A 2,467-nucleotide genomic window follows, 5' to 3' on the forward strand; every position below is an offset into this window, starting at 1 on the left:
ACAGGGGAGCTGTCAGGGTCCTGCGAGTCTTCCTGCTGTTCAAGGAGCAGAGGCACTGCATGCGTGCATGCATGCATGCATGCATACATGGATTGCATGCGTGCTGCATGCATGCATTGGATGCATGCGCCTTTGTCATAGTAGATCTAACATCACCAATACTATAATATACTATACTTGCATCATTACTCTCATCGGGAAGGGCAGAAGCAACATATATGTGCCTGCGGGAGTCGCCTGCATGGTTTAGTTTAACTTTTGTTTTGTTGGCGGGCGTATAGAGTGTACGTACACTGCGCTACTCTACCCGGCACAGATATTCCATTCAACTGCCGTTGCTTCTCAATTTTCAAGTCTGCTTTTCTGGTGTACGCACAACGTATATACGCATAAGACTTTATTCATTTATAATGTATATAATATACATTGTGTATGGGTAGATCCATGCATACAGGTGCCACATTCAGACAGTTATCAGTCTTACATATTCAGCTCTTTGCAAGCCCTATATTTATATTTTTATTTAGAAACAGTAGTTATTCTCCTACAGCAGTATCAACGGGGCCAATGCAACGAGTAAACTGGCCTACAGGAGCCGGGCGTTCAGAGTTCTTTACGTTTGAGTTATAGGAAACTTTAGCAATAGATACCCGAAGTATCTTAATTTATGTGAGAAGAACTCTAGTAAACAGTTTTTATAGTTTATTCCCTTTTTCAAGCGGCTTTCCAACTTGCATTCTGCCACGGCAGGGGTGGTGGGATGTTGTGTATATGCAGCAGTTCACACCATACGACAGAAGTACACAGTTTACTAAATAAATATAATCACTAGAAATTGCTATTTATTACTTGAAATAACTAATTTATTCAGAAAAATCTACGAAAAGGTGTTCGTTCATGGGGCGCTTGATCCTGCTTGCTGCCTGGTCTCGCGGTGTATGATGGACTCTCTCAATACGTGGTTGCCGAGGCGGTGGTGGCATCTGTTTAGTTAACAACTTCTCTAGATTTCTCAGTTTTTCGTTTGTATTTGAAAATATTTATATTAATATTTCCTTTTTCCTGAAAAGATGATCCTTTTTGCTGCGGCTTTCCCGCCGCAGCCGCAGCCCAGCCCCAGTCTTTCATACTGCGGCGTTTCCGTGCTATTGAAAAAACACTCAAAGATGAACTGGTAAATACAACGGTTTCTTCTTTATTTTTAATTTTATAACACCACAGTCTTCGCTTTCCTCACATGTTTCAGGTCTGTTCGCTTCTCTTTTTTTGCTAAAGAGAACCTCATCCAGGTGCTCGCGCCCACCCCCCTACGGGGGATACATTGGTATTTGTTGAATTCAAGGAGATTGATACAGCGAGGCAGCAGCAGGAGATGGAGTAAAGTAGACAACAATGGATGCGTCGCGTGGCCAGCTGCCTGCGGGCTTGAAGGGGAGGTGTCCATACACCGTGCTGGGTCTGTGCTTATCGGCAGATGGGGAGCAGCTGAGTGTACAGGAAGCAGCAGCAGATGAAACTTCTGTTGCAGCTCGTGAGGCTTTGAGCTCCAAGGCGATTGGTACTGCATACAGACGGGCGGCGTTGAAGGCCCACCCAGATAAAAACAAAGGAAGAGAGGCAGAGGCAGCAGCAGCTTTCTTAGTTGTGAATTTAGCGTTTGCTTTTCTTTCAAATGCAGATCAACGTGCAGCATATCATGAACACCTGAGGACGTTGCTTTCTCTGCGGCAGCAGCGGCAGCAGCAGCAGCAACGATGGACAGAAAGGGATAAAGAGAAACAGAAATTCAAGGCAGAGCTCGAACGCAAAGAAGCACAAGCCCGGCAGAAGACCCCCCACATAGACCCCCATGAAGCAGAGCTTCAACGCATCAGGGAGCAGAATGCTCTCTTCATCAAGCAGCGCATGCAGCAGCTGCAAAAGGAAAGACAAAATATATTCAGAGACCACTCGGCCCAGCTGCTGCAGCAGCAGCAACAGCAGCAGCAGCAGCAGCAGCAGCAGCAGCAGCAACAACCCAGTGCCACACATGCGCATGCAACGCATGCAGTCAACGGTACAGAGACAGAGACGGAGGAGACCCTCGATGATATTCTTCTCAGGTCTGTTGTGCTGCAGTGGAATGTCCCTGCAGCAGCAGCAAACGCATGCAAGCAGCAGCACGCGACCTCTGCGCCAGCAGCAGAAGCAGAAACAACAGGAGACAGAGCTGCAGCAGTAGGAGCAGCAGGAAGTCCAGCAGCAGCAGCAGCAACAGCAACAGAAGATGAAACAGCTGCAGCAACAGCAGAGCCACCAGCAGGAACAGCAGGACCAGACACAACTGCAACAGCAGCAGCAGCAGCAGCAGCAGCAGGAGCAGCAGCAGCAGATGCTCCAACTCCTGCTTCTCTGTGCGCCCAGCTGTGGATGCACGGTGCTGTTGACCTGTGTTTCTTTTCTGCGGGTAGAGGCCAAGCCTGCGTCT

The 2,467-nt window shown here is 47.9% G+C and overlaps 1 protein-coding gene across 1 annotated transcript in view; it reads left to right on the forward strand.

Annotated features, from left to right (window-relative positions):
• Positions 1–1,392: 1,392 nt before the first annotated feature.
• The window catches only part of EMH_0079490 (DnaJ domain-containing protein, putative), a gene marked incomplete at both ends in the record, with an annotated part of 2,676 nt that continues 1,601 nt past the window's right edge, over positions 1,393–2,467 (forward strand). The window contains one exon of the mRNA XM_013500135.1: positions 1,393–2,465. Coding sequence (XP_013355589.1) covers positions 1,393–2,465 — 1,073 coding nt within the window. The remainder of the gene's footprint in view (positions 2,466–2,467) is intronic.

Source organism: Eimeria mitis, genomic scaffold (genome assembly GCF_000499745.2).
Source record: "Eimeria mitis Houghton genomic scaffold, Emh_scaff5057, whole genome shotgun sequence".
In the NCBI taxonomy this organism is placed as follows: Eukaryota; Apicomplexa; class Conoidasida; order Eucoccidiorida; family Eimeriidae; genus Eimeria; species Eimeria mitis.